Source organism: Peromyscus maniculatus, chromosome 2 (genome assembly GCF_049852395.1).
Source record: "Peromyscus maniculatus bairdii isolate BWxNUB_F1_BW_parent chromosome 2, HU_Pman_BW_mat_3.1, whole genome shotgun sequence".
Taxonomy (NCBI): Eukaryota; Metazoa; Chordata; class Mammalia; order Rodentia; family Cricetidae; genus Peromyscus; species Peromyscus maniculatus.
In genome coordinates, this window is record NC_134853.1 from 128,529,082 (window position 1) to 128,556,570 (window position 27,489).

Sequence of the window (27,489 nt, forward strand, 5' to 3'; positions counted from 1 at the left end):
AACGGGGTACAGAGATGGGGAGACCAGCAGGAGGCAGGCGGGATCAGCCAGAACTAAGCATGCGTGGAAACACCAGAAGGAAGCCCCTTGCTCTGTGTGCCAATTAAAGAGAAAATTGATTAAGTTTAAAGACTATTGTGTCCCTTGATCTCCAGTGGATCAGCTGTCCTGGGAAGCCAGTTGACACACCGTGAGGACACTCAAGCAGTCCCCGGGAGACACGTGTGAAAAGCTGAGTCCTCTTGCTGACTAGCAGCACGGACTCAACAGCCATACAAGGCCATCCTCCTGCCTCCAGTCCATAAACCTTAGAGGACCACATAGCTTCCATCTGAGCTGCTCCCCAGTTCCCACCTCCAGACCCACATTGTCTTTTTGTTTGGTTTATTTCTTTCTACCTGTCTATCTATCTATCATCTATCTATCTATCTATCTATCTATCTATCTATCATCTATCTATCTATCAATCATCTGTCTATCATCTATCTATCTATCTATCTATCTATCTATCTATCTATCTATCTATCTATCTATCTATCTATCTATTGAGACAGGGTCTCCCCACATAGCCCTGGCTGTCCTCATTATTTAGAACTGTCTGGCTTCAAACTCACAGAGTCCGCCTGCCATCGTCTCCCAAGTGCTGGGATTAAAGGCGTGCGCCACCACCGCCCGGCTAGTGGTAGGTCCTTTTCATTTTATCTTGACACGGGATCTTCCGATAGCCTAGACTAGCCTTAGACTTGTGGTGATCCTCCTGTTTCAGCGCATACCCACATGTTCCATGGCACATATGTGGAAGTCGAAGGACAACTTGAGGGAGCCATTTCTCTCCTTCTGCCATGAGCCCCAGGGATGAAAGTCGGGTGACCAGGCTTTGGGTCACTTCACAGGGCCATGTTCACACTTTATAGATGAGAAAGTTAACCCAGAGAGTTCAAGTAAGGTGCTGGAGCGATGGCTTAGTGGTTAAGGGAACTGGCTGCTCTTGAAGAGGACCCATGTTCAAGTCCCAGCGCCCACACGACAGCTTACAACTTTGTAACTCCAGGCTAGGGGATCCTATACCCTCTTCTGGTCTCTGCCAGCAGGCATGCACATGATACATAGACATACATGCAGACACAATACCCATAAAACAAACAGAGAGTTCAAATAACTTCCCTGCGGTCACATGGATACCAAGTGATCTAACCATGAATTATCACGAATTAGAACATCTCTTTTACAAGACTCTGGCAAGGGGAGATGGGCAACAGACCCACAGCATATCAGGGAGAATGGGGGTGCACTCCTGTAAAGCGAGGGGAGGGGGCAGGGAGAGAGCTCCACGCTCAGCTGGGCCCTGGACTCCATCCTGGGTTCTCTGAGTAACACAGGCCTGAGAAGCGGGGGTGGGCATGGGTGGGGGTGAGGATGGGGGTGGGGGTGGGGACTTACATCTGTGAGCAGCCTACTATGGGGTGCTTGTGACATCACCGTCTTTCCAAAGCTGTCTTGGTCCTTAAACCAGAGAAGCCTCAAGGGAAGGAATGGAGTCTTATCATCTACATCCCTCCCACCCACCCCAACCCAGAGCCAACCAGGACTGTGGGCTTTCTGATCCTGGGGCAAATGTATGGGGCCATACCACCCTTTAACAGGCCACCAGTAGAGGCCAAGCAGGGATTAGGAAGCCCTTTCTGATCTGAGGTCTCTGCACAGGAGTCAATCCAAGGGGCAGTTCAGAGAGATTGACACACAGAGCCATGGGAGCTTGGGGGAGGAGAGGATTTCTGTAGGGAGATAAGAAGCTTCCCTAGAGGCTGTGAAAGCAGAGGCCTGAGGATGGACAGAGAGCAGCCCAGGTGAATGCTCCAGGCAGAGGGTACAAGGTGGAAAAGGCCTGAAGCTGAGCTCTCGGGGACAGAATGAGGAGCAAGGTTGTGGAGCAGGAACTGGGCCCCTGGTTACCTGCTGTGAAGGCCTCCCGGACTGGTCCTGAACTCTCTCTGCACCCTTAAACCTATGTTCCTACTGCCCCAGCCCCCCAAGTAACTCAATTGCAGGCCTCTACCCACTGAACTGTATCTCCAGGCTGGGCAATTCATATTCTTTGAGGTTTGGGGAGCAATCAGAGGTTTTTGAGGAGGGTGTTTGAATAATAGTAATACTAATGTTCATCCGGCATCTACTGTGCCGAATCTAATTGAACCTCATCTACACAGCCACATCTAATCGGTACCTCACAGCAGCCTGTGTGGTGGGTACTGCCCTCCCCGGCCCCAGTGTCCCATCTTTTACCTGCAGAACCTGAGCCACAGAAGTGGAGGCGCCGAAGTTCATCTAGTCAGGGAGGGAAGGGGCAGGCTCAGACCCCGCAGTCAGACCCAAGGCTAATGCTTTTAGCCTGCTGCCTCTGAACTTGACTCCACGCAAAAATCTTAGCACTAGAAGGAACTCCAGGACTCCCAGTTCCCTGTCATCTCCCCGATGAGAAACTGAGGCCCAAGTGCAACGTAGAAGGGAGGTGAGGCTGGATGGGTAAATCCGGACTCCATCCTAACTTCCAAGGGTGTCACAGAGTGTATCCTTGTGCTGGGGACAAAATCCAAACTCTACAAAAGCCGTCCTGTGACTCCCTGAAAGCCTCCCTGTCTCTAGGTCCCAGCTTACCATGCTGTTCTTCCATTGCTCTTCTCTGCCAAGAACGGCCTCCTGCCTGACCTTCATGTGGTCAGGCTCCCCGCTGTCAGTGAAATGTCACCTCCTTTGAGCTGATCACCTTCTCTAAATTACCGCTATGTTCTCATATTGCTTTTTTTTTTCATAGCAATTACGATGATCTGAAATAACCCTTTTTTGCTCCTGTATTTCTCTCTCCTGATTAATATGTAAGCATCGGGGGTGGGGTGGGGAGGGACCTTATTTGCCATTCTGCAGCCTTGAGCCTTGAACAGAGCCTGATACACAGCACATGCTATGTAAGTGGTTTTGCTACATTTTCTTATCTTCTAACAGAAGGGACCTCACTGTGGCTGGAACTTCCAGCGCCAGCATGGGGCCTGGACATGATCAAGGGATGAAGGCAGGGGCATCATATGGTCCCCCAAGGTCTCTGTTCTTTTCTGGTGGGGTGGCCATAGCCATGGGCTACTCTTTGGGGAGAAGGCGTAAGACTGAGAGACAGCCGCTGACTCTGTGCCTTCCTGGCCTAGGCATCCCAGCGTCCACCCTTTTTTTCTGAAGAGAGGGGGCCGATTTAACACTGGACCTGGGCACCCTCAGTGGGCCTGGTTTACCACGAATGCCCAAGAATTTCACTCTCTGAAGGTTGGGCCAGGCTCACCAGCAGGTGGCTGAAATCTAGTGTAAGCTTCGCTCCGTAGGAGAGGTGGGGCCGCGCTGACTTCTTTGTGCAGAGGCTAGTGCGGCCCAAGCAGAGGAGCTAGAGGTGCGGCCTCTGGTGGCGGGGATGACACAGCCCTCCTCTGGGCCTCCACAGCCCCTGCCTTTCTTTTCTTTGCCATACCTGCAAAGCCCCTGATCCGCTTCTCGGTCTGGGCCAGTGGAGAAGGCTGAATGTGGGTAACAGTCTGGGCGTCAGACGCAAGACAGCTGCCTCACATGTCTGCCCAGGATCACACAGGGTGTAACAGTCACAGATGCACATGGCCGTAGAAAGCAGCTACTCGTCTGATCTGAAGCCATGACAGGTGCAGAGGTCCTGCCCCACACCCCTAGCTTCTCCCTGCCAATGCTTTCAGTCTTCCCGCGTTCACTGCACGGGCCTGTGCATCTGGAACATCACCTTCCCTCGAGCCCCAGCTTTTTTCCACCACTTCCCTCCTTCTCTCACCCGCTTGCCACCTCCGCGGGGAAACCAGGGGGCCAAGGGCCTAGCCTGGCTCATCCCTGTGTCGGCAGCGCCCACAACAGGAGCGCCCCGAGCGCAGGGTTGCCGGGGTCTCGCCGAGAGAGGAGGGGGACCGAGGGCTGGAGGGGGGAGGAGAAGAGGCACTGCGGGAGGAGCGTGGGGGCGGAGAAGACGGCGGGAGGGAGCGCGCGCGCCGGCGGCGGCCGCCCAGGGCCGGGGCCGCGCGCCCAGTCTGAGCCCGCCCCGCCGCCAAGCGTCACCGAACCTGCTTGAAATGCAGCCGGGGAGCCGGGGCGGGCGGCAGCGGTGGTGGTGGCGGCGGCGGCAGCGGCAGCTCCGGCGCCGCGGCAAGGACTTGGCGGGCTGAGGCGCGGCGGCGGCGCGGGGGGCGCGGGGCGCGGCGGCCGGAGCCCCGGGCCCGCCATGGGCCGCCCAGAGCGGGGCGCGCTCCGGCCGCTGGCGCTGTTGCTGCTGCTACTGCTGCTGCTGCAGCTCCAGCATCTCTCCGCAGCGGATCCGCTGCCCGGCGGCCAAGGTGCGTACGGCTCTTCCCGGCCGGCTCTGAGCCAACAAAGCGCGGCCGGGGGGAGGGGGCGCTGTGCGGCGAGGCCGGGCGAGAGAGGAGGCTCCGGGGGCTCCAGCTCCCTGGATTTGCCCCTGGACCCCCCGCTCGCGGCTCTGGGTATCGAAGCTCTGCCCCCGCTCCTGGCATGCTCTTGGGGAATGGACTCTGGGGCCCCCCTTACCCATGAACTTTGCGGGGGGTAGTCGTTCAGGGTCTCGGTTAAGAGGTTTGGTTTATTTGACACGCGCGCTCCGCCGCGTTGATGAGCAAAAGCCGCACAATGCATTTCCGGGGACCCCTGCGGGCCGAGTGACAGGTTGTGAGGGGACTGAGCCGGTGCACCCGGTGCCTGTGTTGCCCGTGTGCGGGTCTCCCCTCAGGCTGGGTCCGCGTGGATCTGACTTGAGCTGTGTGTGAGGGTGAGTGTGTGTGAAATGCAGAGTATATCCACGGGCCGCAAGCTTGGGTCGGGTCTCGCCGTGCCATCAGTCGGTCCTGAAGCGGAGGAACCCGTGGCATCCTGTCCTCCCTCTGGCTTAAGGTGCTTGAAGCCTCGGAGCCCTCCAGTATCTCCTCCTTTCCTACCTATGCCTGCTGGACCTATCGGCAGCCGGGGCTGCACGGTGGGGAGTCGGTGATCCGGCTCACAACCCCCTCCCCCCACAGGGCCGGTCAAGGAGTGCGAAGAGGACCAGTTTCGGTGTCGGAACGAGCGCTGCATCCCCTCGGTGTGGAGATGCGACGAGGACAACGACTGTTCAGACAACAGCGACGAGGACGACTGCCGTGAGTCGCGGCGATGCGGGGAAGGGGAACCGTGGGGGGCGCCATGCTCCTCTGCGCACGTGGCTGCATCCGTCACGGGGCCACCTGCCCGGGCTCACGGCCTTGTTCCCTGCCGGGTGGCCCGTAGCTGTCGGCGGGAGCCGGGTAGCAGGCGTGTCCTGCCTAGGGTGGAGCCCAGTGCCGCGTGCTGGGGCTACACGGGCCCGGTACTGTGGGCGGGGACGCGGCAGCGCCTGTACACCGCTAACCTCCACGGATCTGAACCCCAACCTGGGCCCAACTGGGCGCGCTCATTTCAAAGTTCCACGCAGTTCGGGCCGCGAGGGGATCCTTCCCCGCTCGGTTTTATGAATGAATGGACTCCCCGGGGCCCCTGATTGGCTGGGCAAGGACCACCCCATAGGCCCGTGGCCTGAGCGGCCAATCGTGGGGCCGGCGGTGTGCTGTACGGGGCTCGGCTCTAGGCCCTGCCCTGGCCGCACCCCCGGAGCTCATCCGCCGCTTGGTAGGCTCAGGTCCTGGTCACAACCCGCTGCTTTTCTGTCGAGTCACCCTTTAGACAGCAGCGTTCTCCTGCCAGCCCAGCCTGGCTGTGAGTCATGGGGCCACCACCAAGGAGGGGCCCAGGAGGAAGAGTGTGTTTCCTGGAAGCCACCGGAGCAAGGGCAGGGAAGGGAGGCCCTGCGGGAGCCCCGCTGCCCTTGCCGAGCCTGGCGCCTGGCGTTTGCACACCCTGAGCAGCTGATGCACGTTCCTTCTTGCTGGGAGGGTATTCAGGTGGCTGTGGGGGCTGCAACCGCATTAACGAGCGTTCGCTGCAGTAAAGGAAAGAAGTTCCTGGTACTGAGAACCCAGACTCTTCTAGCCGCATATACTTAGGAGGCGTTTCAGTTGTCACAGGAGGCCTGCTGTGTGTCTGCCAGCGTTGGGCATACAGGATCAGGCCAGCCCCCCCCCCGCGCCCCTCACCCCCCAGCGTAGGAGCACAGTGTCAGAGCGGGGAGGGTCAGGAAAGGTAGGCTGACCGACACTCCCACTTGGAAGCAGTCTGTTGAGCCCTTGAGGTGTTTTTTTTTTTTAATTTAACATTTTTGGGGGTGGGGTGCATTCAAAAAGCATGCATGGGAAGATAAGAGTACAACTTGTGGGAGTCGATTCTCGCCTGCTTTGTGGGGCCTCAAACTCAACATCCTTGCGTTTGACAATGAATGCCTTCACTTGCCTGACCTTAGGACTGGCGGCCCTCACTGAGTTCTTTTGACTGTTGGCCAGTCGGCCTGACAGTTCACTCGGGACTAGCCTTGGCTCCATGACTTGGGCCCGTTGAGCCTGACTGCCTCAGTTTCTCATTTTGCTGCCTTGACTGTTTTGAGGACTAGTACTGGTGATGTCACTGAGATCAATGAGGCCCCCCAAGCGCCGGGGTTAACTGCAGCCTGTGGGGTGCTAACCCTCTTCACAGTGGTTTATGTTACAGAAGAAAACCGGCCCCTGGGGTTGAGTTACTTGCTCCAAGTGGCTACTGAGCTGCCAAGTAGAAGCCTGAGCTTCAGCATCTTCTACCAGAGTTCTTAGCCTAAAAAACATGCGAGGGACTCATGCCTGGGAGTTGTTGTGGTTTTCTCAGAGCTGCGCTCAGAGGATAGGGTTCAGAAATGGAAACCTTGTATCTTGTCCCCTTGGCTCTTTACAATCTTTAGTCTTGTGAGTGCGCTTGTGAAGCTTGCCTTGTCTCTCGTTTTATAGATAGAGATGCTGGCTCAGAGAGGTGGAGTGATTTGCCCAAGGCCACACAGCACAGGGTGGCAGAATTTATCAAGATCTCTGCCTGCCCTGCCTGTTGGCTTAGGGCATGGACTATGGTAGTGGAGGGTGTGATGTGGATACTAGGGCCTGTTACTCTGCGTAAGGATGTGGGCATGATGAGCAGGGGTGGCTGGTAATCTGAGACAGGACTAAGAGAGCTCTGACGCAGTCTGGAAGCTGCTTTGGTTTGAGATGAGTGAGGTGGACTCCTAGGCAGGCGGTGGGCAGAAGTCCATGACGCCAGCGGTCTGGAGAGTGTAGCGGCTTCTGGCAGCAGCAGATATTGGTTGCACACTGCTTGACTACTGAGCTTGCTTCCCCAGGCGCCCCGCAGGAAACCTGTCTCTCTGTCCTACCTTAGAACATGGGGAGTCTTCTCACGGGGCTGGCAAGAAGGGGAAGGGAAGGTACTTAGAAATTCTTCCCCACAGACCTGGAGAAATTGGTCAGCAGTTAAGATACTTAATGCTCTTGCAGAGGACCAGAGTTCATTCCTAGCATCTACACCTATGTCCAGCGTCTCACAACTCCTGTAAGTCCAGCTCCAGGACACACACACACACACACACACACACACACACACACACACACACAGAGGATACCCCTTTCCAGGCCACCTGCCCAGACACCCTCAATACCTCCCTCTCTGCTGCATCCATAAGGACCCTGGTTCCTCAGCCTCTGCACCCTTCTAGGCTGCAAAAGAGGGTAAGGGCAGTGGTTGTAATTTGAAAACAAGGCCAATGTAGGCACAATGAATCCACACTTCTGGTGTGGCCCATAGTACCGGCGGCCGAAGGGAAGGAGGGAGCTGAGACAAGCTTCCTCTAGGAGGCTGCTGCTGAGCTCAGGCCTAGAAGAGTCCCTCAAGACTTGTCATCATAAAATAAGTAGCACAGGGCCGGTCCTGGTGGTTTGTGCCTTTAGTCCCAGCACTCTGGAGGCAGAGGCAGGTGGATTTTTATGAGTCGAGGCCAGCCTGGTCTCCATAGCGAGACCCAGTCTCAACAAACAAACACACATAAAAGGTGGCACAGACCCCATGCAGTAGAGGTCCCCTATGTGCAGAGAGGTCGTGCAGCTTCTCCTTGATGCTGGAACTCACACTGAGGTCTTCTAAGTCTTGATCCTTATCTGCAGGGAAAGCTCTTGGCCCCCAGCTGGCGGGCTAGGGAAGGGAAGCTGACTGGGGCCTCCGTTCCCACAGTGCCTTCAAAGCAGAGGAAAGGTCTGCCGCCCTAGGGCTCCAGCCAGGGGAAGTTGGGTGGGACTCCTGACTGTGAACTCACGGAGGCCTAGGTTTCCTGTTGCTTCCTGGGGTCTGGGAGCAGAGGTGGGGATTCTGGTCTCTGGCCAGGCCTTGGCTCCCAGACCCTCAAACGCAGCACCTGTTGACATGTGCCAAGCATTTGCCGCCGAGGCCATGTGCATCGCCCGGCGCGCCTCCAGTCTGTGAGATGGTTGACCCTGTGACGCTTGAGCCATTTCTACCTCGTAGAAGCTCAGAGGCGTCCGGAACAGTTGTGTGTAAGTGAGGTTGCTTCGCTGTGCATTTAGGCATGCGACCGTGGAGCCCGCACAGGTCACCCCCGGGCCATTTCCCATCCTGAGCTGATGTGTGAGGGTCCTTTCCTCTGACTGCCCCAGCTCCTGGGCTGCTGGGCTGCTTTGTGGGAGACTGGGTCAGGGAGCCCCCTTTCTGTACTCACCCGCCTCCCCCTTGTCTCAGCTAGCTGCCATCACCCATCCACCCTAGTCTGCGGGAAAGAGCAGGCACAGCCCTGCCTCCCTGGCTTCACCCCGCCAATTGGTCCGGGCCAGGCTCCGGGAATCCCAGAGCTTGCTTGGTGGTGGTCTTATGGATGATAACAGCTTGGCTGTAATGTAGCCCTTGAGTGCAGGCCACACTCCATTCCCCCTTTGGATGGATGACATCATGGACAGAGAGCGGTTCTCTGAACCTCGGTGTCCTCGTCCGCCCAAGCTGTTCTCCCCGGAAGCACCCTGCGGATGAAGCGGGCACAGGAGCCTCTTTGTCCACCTTTCCTGTCGGGCCCCATGCCCACTGCCCTCCAGCCTCTTCCTGCCTCTTCCTCTGAGCCTGGCCACCATCGCGGCTCCGGTCTCCTTCCTCCTGCTTCTCACCTCCAGGCCTTTAGTGTGCTCTTTACCCTCCCAGGACACCGTTGTTCCCTCACACGCTCCATTTTGTTATCTTGGACGATTCAGGGAAAGGGTCACCTCCTTGAAGAAGTCTTCTCTGCCAGCCACTCGGGCTGAGATAAGATAGATGACTTTGGGAACAATGCTGAAATCTCAACTCTGTGTAGCCCCCGATTATATAACCCTAGACCTAGCTGTCCCCTCCTGGTCGAATGGCCCTGGTGACGCTGGTTCCTCCTTCCCAGAGAGGTGGGGTTAAGCGAGATAGTGTGTTTGGTGAGCAGGAGGCAATTGGCAGTGGCCGTGGATAGTGTGGTGGGAGAAACTAGGCTGAGCACCTCAAAGGCGGCTGCTATTCCAGGACACAAGTTTTGGAAGCCCACAGCAGGGGGTGTGACTTCCAGCAGGGGGTGTAGCTTCCATCAGGGGGTGTGGCTTCCAGCAGGGGGTGTGGCTCCCAGCAGGGGGTGTGGCTTCCAGCAGGGGGTGTGGCTTCAGGCCGTGGGTGGTCCAGCCACAGTGGAGGTGGCTCCCAGATGACCTAGAGGTGACAGAAAGTATTTAGAGAAGGGCTAGGGAAGAAATGATTCTAACAGCCCTGGCTGGTCTCTGAGAGTAGTCTGGGGCCGGAAGGGCAGGTCCTGGGTGGCCAGCCTCCTGTTTCTTTCTCCTGGCTGTGTCTGCTACCACTGTTGGCACAGCCTTAATGTAGGCCCAGGTCTGTGCCGCTGGTGTGTCCCAACGGGCCTTGGTGCTGCTCCTGAAGGCTTCTCCCTTGGGCCATGGTGGGCCCTCCTGGGCTAGAGTCCCCTCAGTTTCTGAGGCTGAATCTGGCCCATGGCTGGTGGCTTCCTCCCTCACTGCCTGCAGGCTGCTGACCTGACAGCTTTCCTCCTTGGAGAATTAGGGAGCAGGTGAAGCCACAGGACCCCAGGGACAGAGGAAGAGAGGCCTGGAGTGGAACAAGCACTCTTCAGGGTGTAGTCAGGTGCACTCTCCTGGCCCGAGGGGAATGGTCCTGTCCCCAAGGCCCTTGGCGTTCTAGAAAGTCAGGCTGGGCCCCAACCTGTCTCTGGGGACCTTTCCTCGCACCCTGTCCCCCCTTTAGTCTCTGCCAGCCTCTTGTTGGGCCCCAGGGACTCCAGAATAGATACCTCCCTCTGGGGATCTCCAACAACAGAAAATGACTGCCAGCCCCGGGCCCGAGAGAGACTGTGTTGAGCAGTTTATTTTCTTCAGCTCCTTTGGTCTGTTTTCTTCTTATTCCCATTTTACAGAGGAGACAGACTCATTGAGAGACGGCCTGGCTTGTGGGCAGCATATGGCCTGGGGCTCCGGGATTGGAGCTCCCCATCTAAACACTCCTGCCTCAGTTAGCTCCTCCTCCTCCCTCCCTCCCTCCCCCTTCTAGTCCTCCTCATATTTTCCCCCCTTGAGACATGGTCTCGCTCTGTAGACCAGGCTGACTTGGAACTCACAGTAATCCTCCTGCCTCAGCCCCCCTGGGCAGTATGACTACAAGTACAAAAGAGTTTCTTCCTCAGCTCTGTCCACCCTGCTGGGGTCAAAGGGTACATTTCCTGGCAATGTCTCCTAGGGTACAAGTTTCTGGCCTGGGGAGTGAGGTTGGGAAGGACCTTCTCTGGAGACCCCATCGAGTCCCAACGCAGGCCCCCTCTCCCAGCCTCATGGGCTTCCGTTAGCTGTGCCATTCAGAAAGGAGGACGTGAAGGTGCTGCTGACGGTGACCGAAGGGAGTGTCAGCCCCCTGTCACTGCTTCGCCTATACTCCTGGCTTCCGGACCCCTGCTGTCATCAGGGGTCCAGTCTTAGAAGTAGGGTGCTCAGCTCCCGGGTGGGACCAGGGGAGGAACAGCAGATGTCCCACCTGCCGCTCTTGCACACTCACCTGCCACACCTCTCTGTTCCTGCTGAGCTGGGGACAAGGCTGAAAGGCAGACACATGGCTGTCACACCTCAGAGCTTTTGGGTGCTGGTACTGGGGACCGCAGGAAAATACTATCCTGGCTGGGGGGCCCTGCCGGGCCTCTCAGGGTGTCTGGCAAGCTTGGTAAAGTGATCATTCTGTGTGTATGGCTTTCTGAGTGCGCTCTCTACTGGGTCTTACACAAGACTTCCAGCCGAGGCCTGGCAGTGTGACAATTGCATGTCATAGAAGAAAACGCCGAGAGCCAACGTCGCTTGCCCTGAGCCACCTGACTGGTCAGGGGTAGAACTTGCTCCTGGCTGCAGGGTCTCTTGCAGCTGAAAGGAAGAGATCTGTTCACACACATCGGTCAAAGCAGTGTGTCCGACTTAGAGGTATACCACAGCCTCTCTTTCCGAGCCTTCTAGACTTCTTCCAGTCCCTGTCACAGGCTGTACTGGCTCCCTCCTGAACAGTACTAGCCCTGGGATGCCCTTGGCCATCAGCCAGGTCCCCTGCTGGCACCTGTTTTAATCACCAGCCCCTAAGCTCTCCCTCCTGTTACAAACTGTTGTGTCACCCACCCTGGGGCTGGAATGGCCCAGGAAATGCCGAGGGCCTCAGGGGAAACCTGCTCAGTTCCAGCTCCATGTTTCTCAACACCATGCTGGGCTGGTAGTCTCTGTTCATTGTGGGCCAGTCCAGGACCCACAGCTGGGAAATCTGGGCCCAGGCACCTTGGGAGTAGAGACTCTGGGGTCCTCGCAGGTCTCTTGAATGTCCTTATGACTAAATCACCCAACATCATCCACCCGGTTTCCATGACTCCTGACTACCTTTACCTACAACCTTCTGGATTTATTTTACATGTATGAATTTTTGCCTGCATGCATATATGTCTATCACACGTGTGCCTGGTGCCTGTGGGGATCAGAAGAAGTTGTCAGATCCCTTGGAATTGGAGTTATGGATGGTTGTAAGTCATCACGTGGGTGCTGGGAATCAAACCTGGGTCCTTTGCAAGAATAACACATGTTCTTCTTAACTACCAAGCCACCTCTGTAGCCCCAAACACTGCCTTCTAGAACTCGGCAGGACAAACAGGCCAAAGCCCTCCTGGGAAATGGCATCTGTGGAACCCATGGTGGTGGTCCTACAGTTCCACCCTCCCCAGGACCTTGAGACTCTAAAGGAAATTCACCCCCATACTCTGCCAGTCACTTGCCACCAGCTCGTCACACCCAGTGTCGCCCACAGAGATGCATCTGGGAGGCAGGTGATGGAGTAAGTAAAGTCCCAGTGTCCTGAAGAAGAATTTCAAGCTGAGGGGTCTCACAGGACTTGGGCCATTACTGGAAATTCTGGAGCTAAAACTTCAGTTAATTCTATTAATCCATGTATTTGTTTTTCCTCAGGGAAGTGACTTCTTCTGATTATATGAAAGTAATTTTTTAAACAAAAATGAGGTCCTATTATTCAGGTCGTTTTCTCCTCACAACATATATAGTTTTCCATGCCAGTACCACAGCTGCACACTGTTTTAAAGGACTGGATTTTATTACACTGTGAGGGTGGCCCATAGCGTGGTGACATACAGTTCTCCTGTGGACGGAGGTGTCTGTAACCCCAGCACTTGGGGGGCTGAGGCAAGAGGATCTTGAATTCTAGGTCAGCCTGGTCTTTGTAGCTAGACTCTCTAACTAAAAAGAGAAAAAAAACAAACACAATACACAAAACAAACAAAAAGATAAAGTCCTAGGAAGGACTTGGCTAGCGTGGGTGTTTTTATCATTGACACGCACCTTCCCATCACAGCAATACACTGCACGCCCTAATGGCCCGTGTCCAGCCAGCCCCAAGGACCTCTCTATTCCCTAAGCACAGGGCCACCTTGTCCCAACCTTGCAACAGACAAAGTAGCCATATCTAGGCTACACAAAGCAGGGATAAAGGACGACTATGCTCCGGCCCCAAGGACACTTACCCACCAAAAACAAAAAAAAAACAAAACAAAAACAAAAACAAAAAAACCCCTAAAAAACAAAACACAATAGAACCAAACTATTGCTATTGCTGCCTCCTCCTCCTCCTCCTCCTCCTCCTCCTCCTCCTCCTCCTCCTCCTCCTCCTCCTTCTTCTTCTTCTTCTTCTTCTTCCTCTTCTTCTTCCTCTTCTTCTTCTTCTGACACATTAGTAGAACCTGCCTCCCTCTTAGCTTTACAGTGATTATTCTGTCTCTGGCCCACACTGGCTGTACGGCTTGGGCAAGTAGCTTCCTTGTCCGAACGTCCCCCTTCACTCTTTGGTTCTTGCTTTATGTGCACTGGGCCCTCTGAGGTCAAACTCCTGCCTGGGGCTGGGCTCAGGGCTGGAGCTAGCCCTGGGGATGGGAGGCTACCTGAACTAGATTTTGGTCCAGGCCTGGAGAGAGTGGCCGGGCATTTAGATGGCTTGCTCTCAAGCTGCTTCAGCTCCTGGTCGGGCTGGATGAAGTTCAGCCATGAAGGGGAGAAGGCCCGCGAAGCGCGGCAGCCCCTCAGACCATCCTGAGACAGCCACTGCGTGAAGGCGTGAAGACCAGTAGGTGAACATCCCCAGCCCCTCCACGGGCACATGATTCCTGCACACTGTCGGGACCGTCCTCCGCCAAGGGCACAGCAAGAGGGCAGCTGCTGAGAGAGCAGCAGGAGAGATGTAGGTCAGCTGCCCAGAGGGAAGGAGGCGGCTGGACCACAGTGATGCCTCGGCAGCCATCCCCATCCCGACTGCAGTGGGACCGGGGGCTGCCGCTTCTAGGTCCCCAGGAGCTGGCTCGCCAGGGACCTTGGCTCACAGTGGGTCCAGGGTGACACGAGGGACATGGCAGCTGATGAGAGGCAGGAAGGTCTCACCAGGCCCAGGTTAAGCCGCCTGGCTGAATAACTGGAGGCAGCTGGGGTGGGCTTTCCTGATGGCCTGAGTCCAAAGACATTCAAGCCAGCCTTCCTCCATCCCCTTCCTAGACCTTGATCTGCCATCTGCTGCCCATCACCCTTAAAGCCCAGGGTTTTTTGTTGCTTGTCTGTTTCGGGGAGAGAGAATGTGAAGTTGGGTAAGGAGGGAGAGGAGGAGGACCTTGGGGGAGGGGAAAGAATATGATTAAAAAAAAATAGTGTATGAAAAAAGTTATAATTTTAAAAAGTCCCTTCTTTTGGCCATGGCATACAGTGTGTGCCTGAGGGCAGGAGTAGCCAAGAGGGAAGTGACCATTCTGGACAAACCAAGGTGACACTCTTCCTCCTACCCCTGCCAAGGTGGCCCAAACCAAGCAGAAGCCTCCCTCCAGGCTGTTGTGGCTGGGGTTCATTTGTAACTGGAGAGGAGCCAGCCAGCGGTCTCTGTTCCCCGCCCGTCCCGTGTCTCTGCAGCCTCAGCCATAGCCTGCGATGCGCTGTCTGGCTCTCCCTGAGGACTGAGGTAGTTACCAACAGCTGGGGGCCAGGATACAGGCCCATCTTGCCAAATGGCCATTTGGCAGGTCATTGAACCTCTTGTGGGGGATGTCTCTATTTTTTGCAAGTGGGGCATCTCTAGGCCCTTCTCAGCCTGACTCCTCTAGGGTCCTGTTGTTTTCCCGTGGAATCCAGGCATTCATAGAAGCTGGAGTTAGTTCATCGCGGTCAGGTCCTGAGTGTGGGCCTCCAAGGAGCTTCAGGAGACCCAGGCCCAGAGACAGAAGCAGGAGGCGCGAGAGCCAACGGTAGGGACCCCAGGAGCCCTGCCCTTACCCTAGGTGACATGGTCTGAACTGTACACAAAAAGAGGAAACCAGGTTCAAAAGCATGTGGTGTGTGTGTGTGGTGTGTGTGTGTGTGTGTGTGTGTGTGTGTGTGTGTGTGTGTGTGTGGTGTGTGTGTGTGGTGTGTGTGTGTGGTGTGTGTGTGTGGTGTGTGTGTGTGTGGTGTGTGTGTGTGTGGTGTGTGTGGTGTGTGTGTGTGTGGTGTGTGTATGTGTGGTGTGTGTGGTGTGTGTGTGTGTGTGTGTGTGTGTGTGTGTGTGTGTGTGTTATCTATGGTGTGTGGGGTGGGGAGGGGGTGTTCATGCAGAGGCCAGAGGTGGATATTGGTTGTCTCCCTCTATTGCTCGTATTTCCTTGAGTCTGGGTCTCTCGCTGAACCTGACTTTCACTGTTTCAGTTAGGCTGGTTGGCTAGTAAGCTCCCAGATCTGTCTGCTCTGCCCCCTAATGCTGGGCTTGAGGGAATGTGCTGCCGCGACCAGCTTTTACGTGGACATTGACCAGCTTTTATGTGGACATTGACTGGCCAGCTTTTACGTGGACATTGACCAGCTTTTATGTGGACATTGACTGGCCAGCTTTTATGTGGACATTGACTGGCCAGCTTTTACGTGGACATTGACCAGCTTTTATGTGGACATTGACTGGCCAGCTTTTATGTGGACATTGACTGGCCAGCTTTTACGTGGACATTGACCAGCTTTTACGTGGACATTGACTGGCCAGCTTTTACGTGGACATTGACTGGCCAGCTTTTACGTGGACATTGACTGGCCAGCTTTTACGTGGACATTGACCAGCTTTTACGTGGACATTGACCAGCTTTTACGTGGACATTGACCAGCTTTTACGTGGACATTGACTGGCCGGCTTTTACGTGGGCATCGGCTCTCGACCAGGCCTTTGAGCTTGCACAGCACGTGGCCTTACCTCCTGAGCCACCTCCTCCATCCTTCCTTGGAGCTTTTTATGCCCTGTTTACTTTTGCTGAGTTGCCTCGGGTCACTTTTTCATGCCTGTGAGCTAGCCAGAGCAGACTTTGTATTGGCCGCCTGTGAAAGGGCGTTTGTCTCCTCCGCCTGCTGCCTGCCTCACCTACGGTCTCCCCGGGTAGGGACAGAGCAAACTGGTGCCATCGTGGTTTGTACGGTGTCGGCTAGTCCTGGCCTCAGCCTGGGGTAAGTCCCTTGAACGTGAATCCCAGACTGTCCAGTAATAAGATTAAGTAATTCCTGTCTCGTGGAAAGCACCAGAAACAGTGTGGCCCCATCAGTCAGTCTTTCTTCTGTACCATGGGTGGAGGTCACACAGTGTGGACAGCAGTCATGTGGTGGTGTGAGCTCAGCGCCTTCTGCCTTTCCTTCCCTCTCCCTGGCACCCCCCCCCTTCTCTCCCTCTCCCTCTCTGCTCTCTCCTGTCTCTGCTTCCCCCCCCCCCCCGCCCCCCGTCTCTCTCTCTCTCTCTCTGACACAGGAAGCTGTACTTTATTGTGACTTATTGCAGGACCCGAATAAAGCTGTGCCCCCCCCTGGGGGGGGAGGTTTTCGTAGACCAATATTTGAGCTCCTGTGGGCAGCATTTGAACTTCAGTCCCAGCGCATCTCCAGGCCTGGCTAGCAGTCTCTGCTTAGCTCATGGCCAGTTGGGAGCCCATATGTGAAAATCCTCCTCAAGGCTTCACCTCACCAGCGAGGCCAAGTCCAACCCTCAACACTTTGTAGCTGAGCCACTCTGGGCAAGTGGCCTGGCCTCTCTGCACACTCGGCCGTCCTGAGTGGAGCCATCACGAACCCCCTCAGGGTGACAGTGAATTTCAGAGAAGCAGCAGCCACAGGACGATCCTTGACATCCTCTCAGCCTGTCTTCATCCTGTACCACACTGTTGAAGGGTGGGAAGAGCCAGGGACCCCAGAAAGATTCTTCAGTACCCCTCATTCCTGTGGCCCCGGGGCTGGAACTTACTGGCCCAGTTTAATTAGAGTGAGTCCTTCCAGGAACCTTGTCAAGAAATGAGCACAGGGCCTCAGGGACCTGTGGGGTGGTGTGCAGAGGAGGCTCCATGCCCCTGGATGTGCCCAGGAAGGGAAGGACACTGGGCCCTGTAGAGAGGACACAGGCCTGTGACAGACAGGCCCGGAGGACTGCCTACCTCCATCCTCGGTCCCCTGCCCTGCCCCAGCATTCTCCCTTTGGGGATGGGGAGGGCTGAAGGCAGAGGCTTGATCTGTTCTCTTCTGCGCACCGCTGGAGGCCTCTATACGTGGCCTTACAGAGATGCCCGTCCAAGTCCCGAGGCACCGCATCAGCAAGCTTTGGCCGCCGGGTAGTGAAGCAGCCTCTGGTCAACACTCCAGGAACCTCTCAGCAGCCAGGGTCAGGGTCTAGCACTGCCTGAAACAGGGAACCCCCTGACTGACCACTACTCTATGGCACCTCTCCAGTCAGTCCAACTGGCCTGCCTTCTGGTTCCAGCTGTTTCCGGGGCCTCTGTTTACCGAGACTGTTCCTGCCTCACTCAAGGCCGCTCTGGATCCCTTCCTGTCAGGGAGGCTCATCCTCCTTGGGGGGTCTCTCTCTCTGACCTCCGTGTGGAGCCCACAGGCTGCACATTCTCAGGTGCTGTTGGCGATGCCTGCCTGCTGTCATGTGACTGACTTCCCGGGGCTTTGGGAAGTGAAAGGTGATGACAGATGTGCCCAGAGGCCAAGGTGACGACACTCTTCCAAATAGCTTAGCTTCCTGAGCAGCAGTGCCTAGGTCTGCGATGGCCGTGGCCCAGCAGTTTGGGGCTCTGGCTGGAACTCTCTGTTCCCTGTGCCCTCACATGTTGTGGTCCCCAAGATCCTTCTCCCTGCCTGTCACCTGTCAGTCCACCCTCCCCCATCGCCTCACCCTCTCAGACCCCATGGTAATTAATACAAGGCAGCACTCCCCTGAAGTCAGTCTTCTGCCTCCTGCCTGACCTCTGCCGTGGCACTCTGAAGAGACAAGGCCTTCCAGGTGGCAGTCTCCTCGGCTGATGCTCAGTCACAACCTAACGTGCTCCTGTCTCCTCTGCAGCCTCAGTCTCCGCTCCCAACCCTGGACTGACCTCCAACCATCCCCCAGGGAAAAGCTCTCCCCTCTCTCTAGGGCAGCCCAACTCTACTTTACCTGTAGGGCCACCATCCCCAGGGCGCTTCCTCTCCTCCATCACACTTCTCCCCGCCCAGGTCTCTCTCTATTTCTGTCCCTGTCACTCTGTCCTGTGAGTCCGATAAGAGTCTGTGGTTCCAATGTAGATGTGCCTTGGGGGCAGGGGTCAGAGGAGGATGCCTGTGCTGGAGGGAGAGGTGGAGGAAGTGGAAGGTGACCCTGGGCCTGGCATGCTCTCTACCTCTTGCAGTGTGCCAGCTCCCTTGGCCAAGTCAGGGGATGGGCACAGGATTCCGAAAGTTCCAGGGAAGCATGAGGGGGGTTGGAGCCCTGGATCCCTCCGTCCAGTGTCCCTCTAGGTTGGTTATGTGCCCGGGGCACTACCCCAGGATCACTGGCCCGTTTCAATCTGTCTTCAAGGAGCCTTAGCTTCTGCCACTATGAAGGGGTGGAGGAGCAAGTGTCCTCCCCCTGTGTGCTGTGGCTGGGGTCACACCAGAGCGTCCCCTCCACAGGGACTTCCACAGGTGGGGCCAGCAGGGGGCTTGCTTTGCCAGTGACAGTTATGTTTGCTTATTGCTCGCCATTGCCAAGTGCTACCCCACACAAGGATGACTCACTTGTTCTGTTCTGCTCAGAGCCGCCCCAGGATTAAAAGTAGAAGCCTCACATCTCAGGAAGCCCTCGGTCCCCTGGGGCAACCTTCCTGCACCCCACAAGCCCTGGCTAATGCTCCCCACCCCCTGCAGCAGGGCTTCCCCAGGCACTTGGGGAGCCAGCTGGGCATGGCTCACTTGAAAGCCAAAATGCTGGTCTCGAGAGAAGCAGCCTGGGCTGAGCATCCTGGGTGCTCTGTAGAGGTCAGGACGCCAGCCACTGATCTGCCTCCAGCACAGCGTAGGATGGCTTTTTGGTTACCTACCTTCTTCCTGCTCACCTCTCACAATGATGGGTCTGCTTGTGATCCTGTTGCTATTGGTACTCTGCAGGACATTTATCCATCTAAGTCCTGCTGTGACCCCATAACTCCCAGAAGAAGGCAGTACTGAAACCCTAGAAAATGTCAAAGACACTGGCCATGTGTCTCCTGTGGGGTTTCCATGTGTGGTCTTGAAGCTCATGATAGCCCTCGGAAGGTGGTCTGGAAAGAAATTACTAGACCCATTGCACAGGTGGGAACACTGAGCTCTCAATCCCATCCTTCCTGGGTGGCTGGGGAGAAGGGAGGACACGTGGGTGGCCATGCTGTGGTCATGGTGGCTGTAAGAGGTGTTGCTGGGTAGCCTGTCCTCACCCTCTCTGTATGCCCACTCTGTCAGATGTCCTCATCTGTAGGGATCGTGGAGACAGATGGAAGAGGAGGGGGAGACGCGGGAGGGGGGGAGAGGGGAGGGAGGGCTGGGAAGGCAGGGGGAGGGGAGAGGGTCCATGCAGCACTCTGCTCCTTCCTCTCTGGTTCTCACAGTTTGTCTGCACTGATTCCTGACAGATGGAGGGAGGGGAGAGTTGGTGCCAAGAGGCTGTCACCGCAGGCGGGCAGAGCTGGGGGAGGGTGCTTTGTGCCCGTGGTTTGTGTAGGGAGGGGAAGCAGCTGGTGGTCTGGCTGCCTGGCCTCCTCAGAGCCTGTTCCCCAGGAACTTGGGGGTGGGTTGCGCGTGGACGTTGTGGGGGCAGGAAAGTGGGCAAGGGGTGAGCCTGCCACCTGCCTCGACTGGCTGTGTCTTGCCCCTGCCCACCGAGGGCAGATGCTGCTCCCTTTCACTGTGCATTGGGGGGTGGGCAGGGACTCTGGGGGCTGGGACTGAGCTGTGGTCGAGGGAGGGCCTGGGGACAGGAGGCCTGTGGCTCACAGAGCGCATTGGGGGCTCAAGCAGGGTGCCTTCTGGGCCAGAGCTTAACGCCGCCTGTGTGCGCTGTTCTGGGCTTCCCCGAGCTGCCTTCCTGGTGGAGGCCCCTTGCACAAGAGTGGACAGTCCTGGCCGAAGGTTGTCACGGTTCTTTAAGGTAGTTTCAACAGGCAAGAGTGGATCGCCCCTCTCTCCCAACCCCCAGTGGCCACACGGGGTCCAGTGAACGCTTATTGGTTGGGTGGGTAGGTGGGTGGGTGGATGGACGGATTCTTTGCTTGTTACAGTTTCTGAGACAGAGCCTCGCTCCTTCATAATGTAGTTCTCAGCTCTCAAAGTTCTGTCCCCGAGGTCCCAGCCTTTCTCAGGGTCCATCGGGCCCTTTGGCTTGTCTTGCTTACTTAGAGCGTTTCTATGAGTTGAGAGACTCCCTTGAGCCTGCCCAGTCTCTTAGCCACCCTGGCAGGGTTGGATCTCCAATCGTTGGCGGTGGTCTCCACTGAGCCCTCACCCCTGTGCCTTGTGGAGCACACCCTGCCTTTACCTCTTCTTCACAGAGGAGAAGCCCGAGGTGGAAAGGGATGAGTGATTTCCAAAGCGGCGGCGTGGGGCGGGGCGGGGACGTCCGTCCCGAGCAGGGTTAGGTGTCCTGGGGCTTGTTGAGGGCCACTGGCCTAACAAGGGCTCCCAGTGCTTCTGTGGAGGCAGACTGTTCAAGCCCCGCCCTACACCCAGGCAGGTCTTTGGCACCAAGTTCCTGCTGAGTAGTTCTTCACTGTGAACTGAGGACTTAGGGCCCAGGGTCCCTCCTGTCTCTGGAGCCAAAGTATGATCCAATTTGGGATGGAGCCCAAGGCCCTTAAACTGCAAGTAACCCAAGATGTATGCAGAGCTGAGGCCCTGGGCCTCTTCCTTGAGCATGGGCATCTTCTCATTAATATTAATAGTGGCAGTCATTAATGATAAATTACAGTGTGCTTCCCTCATGCCAGGTCTCTGCTGGTGTCCTGAGGACAGCCAGGACGAATGGAAGATGGTGTCAGTCTTGAGAGCAAGGGATTCCCACCACGGCTGTCCCTTCCCCAGAGCCTGACACGGGTTGGGTACTTGGGGTGGTGAGAGCCGAGGTAAGCCTCAGTGGGTGGAAAACCGGCCCCTGGGCCACGCTAGTTGGAGGCCCACTCCCTGTTCACGGGCACATTCTCCTTCCACACGTCATTTACAAAGTCATCCACAAACACTGTGGCCAGGCCTGGGCTCAACCCAGGGGAGCCCCAGGGCCTAACCTTTTCCCCCACAAACTTTGCTAGCTCTTTGGATTCTTGAAGGGGCTCCTTTCAGTGTGTGTAATGGATGGCAGGGGTCCCTCACTCCACCCGTACTGGGGCCCGCTCTGCCATAGTCCCACAGCATGAGGGCCACCTCTCTCTTAGTGTCAAGGTGTCCTGTCTGCACATTAGGGACATGGTGGTCCCCACCTCAGAGAACTGAGAACTGGTGGGCACAGGGTACAGTGGCTACTTAGTGGCCTTACTCCGTGAGGCAGCAGAAGGTGGGGAAACTCACTTACGCTCACACGGCGTGTGATGAGTTAGAGGGTTCAGAGCCTGGGGTCTGGCTCTCAGGGGGCGTGGTGAGAGCCCTATTGGAAATGGATGTCCGAGGTTTCTGGCATCCTGAACGGATAGGTTCTCTCTCTCTCTCTCTCTCTCTCTCTCTCTCTCTCTCTCTCTCTCTCTCTCTCTCTCTCTCCCATAAGACCCCAAGCCCCAATCCTGTGTTAGAGGTAGTTCCCATGTTGCCCATCAGTATCTCTGAGAGCCCCTGCTGAGCCTCCCCGCTCCCACGGGAGAGAGCAGGCAGGGGCTTGGGGACAGGATATGGGGGGTTTCCCCACTCAGGTTGAGATGTGTCACAACATTAACGTTAATTAAGCCTTGTTAATTCAGCCCCGCGCTTACGCAGAGCTCCTGACAGCAGATTACTCATAAGTGAGGCGGTAAGTTTACTACGCGCGTTTCCCAGACATGCAGAAGCAAAGACCACATTGGGAAAGGCCTGGAGGGCGAACGATGCTCAGGTCTCACTTGCCGGCAGTGCCCTCCCCAATCCTCATGGCCTGGGCAGTGGTTAGGGGCGGCGGGGGGGGGGGGGGGGGGGGGGGCGGGGGTAGAGGGTGAGGGGTCTGCTGACTGCTTCCGGTTGACTGCCACGCTGGAGTGCCGAAGCTCAGGGCTGGGGGCTTGCCGGTCCCTCGGCTCTGCCTCACTCCTGTTTCACAGCAGACTGCTTTGCGTGAACACATTCTCCGCAGTGTCCTCCCATGGAAGAAGACATGCTCTGCACATCGCAGGACTCAGCAGAGACAGCTTCGGATCTGCCCATAGGCCTCCAGCTCACCTCAGTGCTGGCAAACATCTTCACATTGCAGTGCACTCTGAGGGACCTCCCCACCCCGCTACAAACACAGAGCTCCTTGTGGCCAGGTGACAGTTCAGGAATGCCACAGTGGAGTCGTTCCCGATCCTGAGGTGGAGGGGCAGATGGCCCCTGCTCCCTTGTTAGCAAGGTGAGGGGTGGGGCCTCTGCTAGGTACGATGTGCCCCCCTTCCCTAAGTCCCGCCATCTTCCTTGGCCTCTAGCTGGGCCATGCCTGAGACATTTGGAACAAATCCAGGCCTTGGGTACCCAGATTTTTTTTTTAATTAATTAGAGCATTAAATGGTAGCCCAGTGGGAGAATCCCACCATCTGGCTGTCACAGGAGAGGCAGGCAGATCTCGGCATATTTTTCGGCAGTGTGCAAGCATCATGGGAAGCCACCTGTGTGTGTGTGGGTATGTGGCCTGTGTGCTGCAGCATGTACACAGTGTGGCATGTGTGTCTCAGTATGTCTGGTATGTGGGGCATATATGAGTGTAAATGTGGGTGAGTAGATCTGTGCCTGCATGCTTGTGTGCCGGGTGCCATGCCTGAGGGCCTGCATGTCCATTTGACCACACTTCCCTGTGTGTGGTCTAGTCTCAGGCCTGGCTTGGGGCAGAGTGAGACAGGCTGGGCTATGTGCCCAGTGGGCCTCTTGAGCCTTCCTGGCAGAGGTGGTGGTCACAGACTGTCTGGGCAGAAGGCAGGATGGAGATAGGGTTGGCAGGTATACGCTGGCATTGGGAAGGGGGCAGGAATCCTTGTGCTTTGTTTGACAGATGGGGGAAGCCAGGCCTGTCCATGCACAGAGCCGGGCTGGAGGGACAGGACCAACCCCTGGGCTCCCTGTGTGACGCTTTTTCTGCTCCACTAGCCTATTGCCCTGGCCAGCAGTTTGTGCCTTAGGCATCTTTTATGCTGTCAGATTTTCATGGTGGCTCTGAGAGGTTCCTCCGAGTACCACTCTGACTTCCCAGGACTGACCAGGATCAAGTTCAGAGCTCCCACTGCAGTCCTGGGTTCTCGTTCCCTAGAGGAGGCCCCTTGAGCTGCTGGAGAACACTGGACCTAGCAGGTCCACTCGTTTGCTGTGTGACCGAGGCCCATTTTGTCCCACTCTAAACCTCATAGGGCAGTTGTAAGAATTAAGGAAGGACTGGAGAGGTGGTTCAGTTAGAAGAGTGTTTGCCTAGCACACACAAGGCCCGGGGTTCAATCCCCAGCATGGCATAAACCAGTCATGGTAGTGGAGGATCAGAAATCCAGGATTATCCTTGGCTACATAGTAAGTTAAGGCCAGCCTCAGCAACAATATGACCTGCTACCCTGTCTCCAAAATAAATAGACAAATAAATAATGTAGCTCAGTGGTAAAGCACTTACCTAGCATACGGGAGGCCTTAGGTTCAATTCTGAGCACCAAACTAAGTGAGGAGCTGTATGTAACAGGCTCTGTACACCTTAAGGAGCAATGAGGTGGCCACCACTCCATTGTCAGGACCAAGTCTTAGCCCATGTTCCTCATCTAAGAGTAAAGGATATATACCACACTAAGTAACCTGCCTGAGGCCACACAGCCAGTGAAGTGACAGACAGGATTTAAGCCCTGGGTCCCTTAACCTGCTCCTGGCAGGAGGAAAACCACAATAGGCAGTAGACTAGACTCTCTCAAACTTCTGTGCCAGGAGGAACTGGTCACTTGAAAGGAAGACCAAGGGGAATGAATTTGTTCTGGAGTGACAGACGGTGCTTGTAGGGTAGACTGCTTCACCTCCATGCAAGCCCCGTGGCCGTTTTACCGGGGGAATGTGCTGGCCCAGGGCAGGTGGTGTCGTCACCTTCCATAAGGAGCACTGAGAGAGGGTGGCGTAACTGAGGTGTGGTCCAGAAGGTCTGTGAGCAGGGAGGCTGTGCCGGGCACTCACGGGGAGGCTGTGCCGGGGAGGCTGTGCCGGGCACTCACGGGGAGGCTGTGCCGGGGAGGCTGTGCCGGGCATCTGGCCCTCCTGCCTGCCTCTCCTCCCCTCCTCAGCCTGTGTCCTGCTCAGCTCTTACAGATCTCCTCTGCTGTAGCCCCTGGTCACAAACTTTACCTTTGCTCCTTGCCCCCTGGCTGGCTTCAGATGAATGGGTGGGCCATCCCCCAGGACCAGTGCTCTGAGGCAAGGCCCCGCTGAGGTCTTCCCTAACTGTGGGCTTCATCAGTACCTGGCAGGTGCCTGGCACGTACTCTCTTGTTGAGACAGGAGTTGAGTGAAGCTGGTCCTTCCAGATGCTCCACGTGGGACTGAAGGTGAGGACCACAGAGGGCAGGACAAGGGAGGCCATGGCAGTCTCTGCACCCAGCTCTCCTGGAGTGAACCTGGGGATCCCCTCTACCCTGAGCTCTTGCCAAGCAGACCGGTGGCTATGCGTGGGCCTGCCTCCCCACCCTACCCCACCCCCTGTTTTGGCCTAGCTGTCTCCCAGGTAACAGGGAATTTTCCCTCATTCCCATCATTAGGGGGCCAGGGCAAACAAACAGGCCTAATCCAGATGAGCCTTGGGCCACAATCACACTCCTCTGGGTTTTCTTTTTATTTCTAGCAATTTTGAGAAGCTTGAAGTCATTGGTATTCCACACAGGTTAACACAGCCACTGCCTCCTCGGTATTATGCCTTAATTTTCTTTATCGCATAGCAAGTTGGAATGAATCGCCTGCTCCTGCCTTTTTCCCACCGAAACCTATTACGAGCCTGTCTGATGGCTAAAGTCATTTCGTGGCAGCTCTTGGCTCCTTGCCACTTCCCTGAGAATCTTTCTGACCAGAGCCAAAGAACAAGGAGGGTGAAGAATCCATTTGTACAAAGTGGGGGTCTCCCGTTGAGAACTTATTTCCCTCCCTGTTCAGGGGGAACAGCATTCAGCCTCTTGCCTGCACAGACTGGCCATATGTCAGCAGTGGGAACGGGATTCCTGTGCCTGTGGTGGGGGAGGGGTGGCTATGCCTGCTGACTTCTGGCACCTGCATTAGATCCCATGACAGGAGTTGCTGGGGTTCTGCCGTTTGCCAGTGAGCGTCTCTGATGGCTGCATTGGAAAGTTTCTGTGACTAGTGACCCAGAACTAGTGGGCCTTAGTAGTGTAATTTTATGTCTTGAGATATGGAGAGTTGGATATGTGGTCCTGTGGCTCGTGTGTGTGTGTGTGTGTGTGTGTGTGTGTGTGTGTGTGTGTGTGATAGAGAGAGACAGAGACAGACAGAGACAGAGAGACAGAGACTGAGACACATAGGAGAGAGAGGAGAGGGGTGAGGTGGGGAGAGTGAACATGTGCACGTACATGCACGGGTCTCTCACTGAATGGCACTGAACCCAGAGTTCCCTATTTGGCTAGACTGGCTGGCCAGAGAGTTCTGGGGTTCTACCCATCCCCCCTTCCCTCCTCTCAGAGTTCTGACTTTTTTTTAATGCTTGTACTAGGGGCACGAGGTCAGGCCCTCAGGCTTGCACAGCGGACACTTTATCCGCCGAGCCGTCTCCCCACACTGTCCCCGATCGATCTCTTCAGCTGCAGTTAGTTCTTCGTGTCGGGTCTTGTGAAGGAGAAATTGCTTGGCCTGAGGAAGGCCACTTCAGGTTGGCCCCAGCTTCTCTAGCATCATTTCCATGTTCATAAAGTTGAGGATTGGGCCAGGTAGCCTCCAAGGCCCAAGTTCCAGGCCAGTCCTGCTGGACTGTAGCATCCCATGTGGCCTGGTCTCCATCTAGCACCTCATGGGACCTGTCTCTTTTCTGCCTGAGCCCTCAGCCATTCCAAAGGGAAGGCAGCCCGGCTCTCTCTCCCTGAAGTCCCAGCAGGAAAGTGGTGATGGGGAAAAGCCTTGGTGGGACTGTCTGGTCCACTACATGATGTCAACATCCTTATCTCCCTGGAGTCTCACCACCCCGAATTGTTAGCCCCATGTTCTAGACAGGAAAACTGACGACAATTGTACAGCCCCCCTCCTGGGACCTTGTCTGGGTCACGGTGGCCTGCACAGCCGTGACTGGAGAGTCGTACTGGACACAAGAGGCCGGCGATTTGCCAACATGTATGTGGGACCTCAGTGAGAGGTCTGTCCTAACCCAGGCCACCCTTTCTCAGAGGTGCACCCGAAGTCTTCCTTTTCGGGCGCCCTCCCCTCTCCTGCTCCTTCCTCTCCGGTACTGCGCTTGTCTGCAGAAAGGGGACTTTGGAGACTGCCTGGCTCCGTGTCCTAAAACTGGTCCAGAGAGGGGAGGGGAGTGTCCTCTGCTGCTATTACTTAAAAAAAAAAAAAAAGACAGGAGTTTTACTACGTAACCCCGGCTGGCTTTGAGATCCACCCACCTGTCTCCTGAGGGCTGTGATTAAAGGCGTATGCCATCATGCCCAACCTACCACCCTTGCTTCTAATCAAGACCTTGCCTTGTCTCACTGTGGATTGTGGCAATTCCTCTGGGGTCTTTGTTCCCTCGGCTTGGCATAAACTGTGTAGGAAAGTCTGCCTCAGTGCATTTCCTTCGAGCTCAGCTGCGTTTCCCACTCATCAGCCTCCATGTCCCCTAAACAACCCCCCATGGTTCCCAGCTCTGAGCTGAGTTCCTCAGCTGTTCCTGCCTTCAGGGCCCATGGCTCCATCCTTTGGGCGCCTACCTGAACCCTGGGCTCAGCTGACCTGGCCACCCTAACCAACACCTGCCCTGCCTTCTGGAAGCTGGTGCTGACATGCTGGCCTCACAGCTGGAGAGGACCCCCACCTGTCCCTTCCAATCTCACCTCTAGGCACCTGAAGCAGGCCCTTAAATTGGGCTCATGGACACACTGCCTCTTTTCTCTTAGGAGGAGGAAACTGAACTACAGGAGAGTAAGGGGTTTGTCCAGTGAACCCCCAGAAGCCAGGTGCAACCTGAAATAGTACCCAGGATTGCCTCAGCCCGGGCTTGGCTTTGTGGATTTCCCAGGGAAGTTCACTGTAGCAGGAATCTTAAAAGTTCTTATTAATAAAATCAAACCTGAGCCAGGTATTGGGGTGAACTGGAAGATCAGAGAACCAGAACAAGCCACAGCTGCCTCAACTAGCTGGATCCTCAGCTGGTCTTGTTTCCTCAGACTGGAGGCCCCTGAGTCCTCATCCAGAATGGGTCTCAGCTGAACTGTGCTGCTCAAAACCTAAAAGCTTAACCAGCCAAATGCTTCTAGTT

At 56.0% G+C, this 27,489-nt stretch overlaps 1 protein-coding gene across 23 annotated transcripts in view; it reads left to right on the forward strand.

Annotated features, from left to right (window-relative positions):
• Positions 1-3,612: 3,612 nt before the first annotated feature.
• Lrp8 (LDL receptor related protein 8) overlaps positions 3,613-27,489 on the forward strand; it is a 76,740-nt gene continuing 52,863 nt past the window's right edge. For 3 of the 23 annotated variants that reach the window (XM_076564664.1, XM_076564666.1, XM_076564665.1), the window contains exons 1-2: positions 4,194-4,391; positions 5,088-5,207. In XM_076564664.1, the coding sequence (XP_076420779.1) occupies positions 4,280-4,391; positions 5,088-5,207 (232 nt within the window). In that variant the 5' untranslated portion in view covers positions 4,194-4,279. Of the gene's footprint in view, positions 3,696-4,193; positions 4,392-5,087; positions 5,208-27,489 lie in introns of those variants that run through there. The other 20 variants (XM_076564674.1, XM_076564669.1, XM_076564670.1 and 17 more) reach the window with 14 other exon arrangements.